At 66.8% G+C, this 530-nt stretch overlaps 2 protein-coding genes across 2 annotated transcripts in view; both read left to right on the top strand.

The window, feature by feature from the left end:
• The window catches only part of PTX4 (pentraxin 4, long), a gene marked incomplete at its 5' end in the record, with an annotated part of 634 nt that extends 484 nt beyond the window's left edge, over positions 1-150 (top strand). Inside the window, one exon of the mRNA XM_009881955.1 lies at positions 3-150. Within this exon, the coding sequence (XP_009880257.1) occupies positions 3-150 (148 nt within the window). The remainder of the gene's footprint in view (positions 1-2) is intronic.
• Positions 151-317: 167 nt separating this feature from the next.
• Positions 318-530, top strand: part of CLCN7 (chloride channel, voltage-sensitive 7) — a 20731-nt gene continuing 20518 nt past the window's right edge. The window contains exon 1 of the mRNA XM_009881954.1: positions 318-326. Coding sequence (XP_009880256.1) covers positions 318-326 — 9 coding nt within the window. The remainder of the gene's footprint in view (positions 327-530) is intronic.

Raw genomic sequence — 530 nt, 5'->3', positions numbered from 1 at the left:
GGGGGCCGGGCTCTCCTGCCCGGGGAGGTGGCCAGCATGGCAACCGGTGTGGGGCTGCCCCGTGGCCCCCTTCTCACACTGGCCGATGCCTCCCTGCAGGGCGGGGTGCGGAGGGTGGCGTGCCCCTGCCTCCAGCACTGCCTGCGATGAGCCCGGCAGTAAAAACGCTGCCGTCTGCCGGTGGTCCGGGCTGGCTCGTGGTGCCTGGCTGGCATGAGCCGCATCCTCCTGCAGTGAAGGGACAGCAGGCAGAGGGGATGTCTCAGGACTGGGACCACTGGAGGTGGGGAAAAGAAAAAGGGGTTTCGACAGCCAGCATGGCAGAGGTGGGACCCAGCCCCGGGGCCTGTCCCAAAGGCGGGAGGCCATCAGCTCCTGCCCCCCCGAGGATGTACAGCCCCGTCCTTCCCATTAAAATGCTCTGGGCTGAGGGGAAACTAATTTATTTCTGGTCTCGCTCTTCCCTGTAACGCTCAGTGCCACGTACGGCCGGGCGGGTGCTGCTCGGCACAGGCAGCCGGAGTGACCCC

This window comes from Charadrius vociferus, unplaced genomic scaffold (assembly GCF_000708025.1).
Source record: "Charadrius vociferus isolate BGI_N301 unplaced genomic scaffold, ASM70802v2 scaffold593, whole genome shotgun sequence".
Classification (NCBI taxonomy): domain Eukaryota; kingdom Metazoa; phylum Chordata; class Aves; order Charadriiformes; family Charadriidae; genus Charadrius; species Charadrius vociferus.
This window is presented reverse-complemented; position numbering and strand designations above follow the sequence as displayed.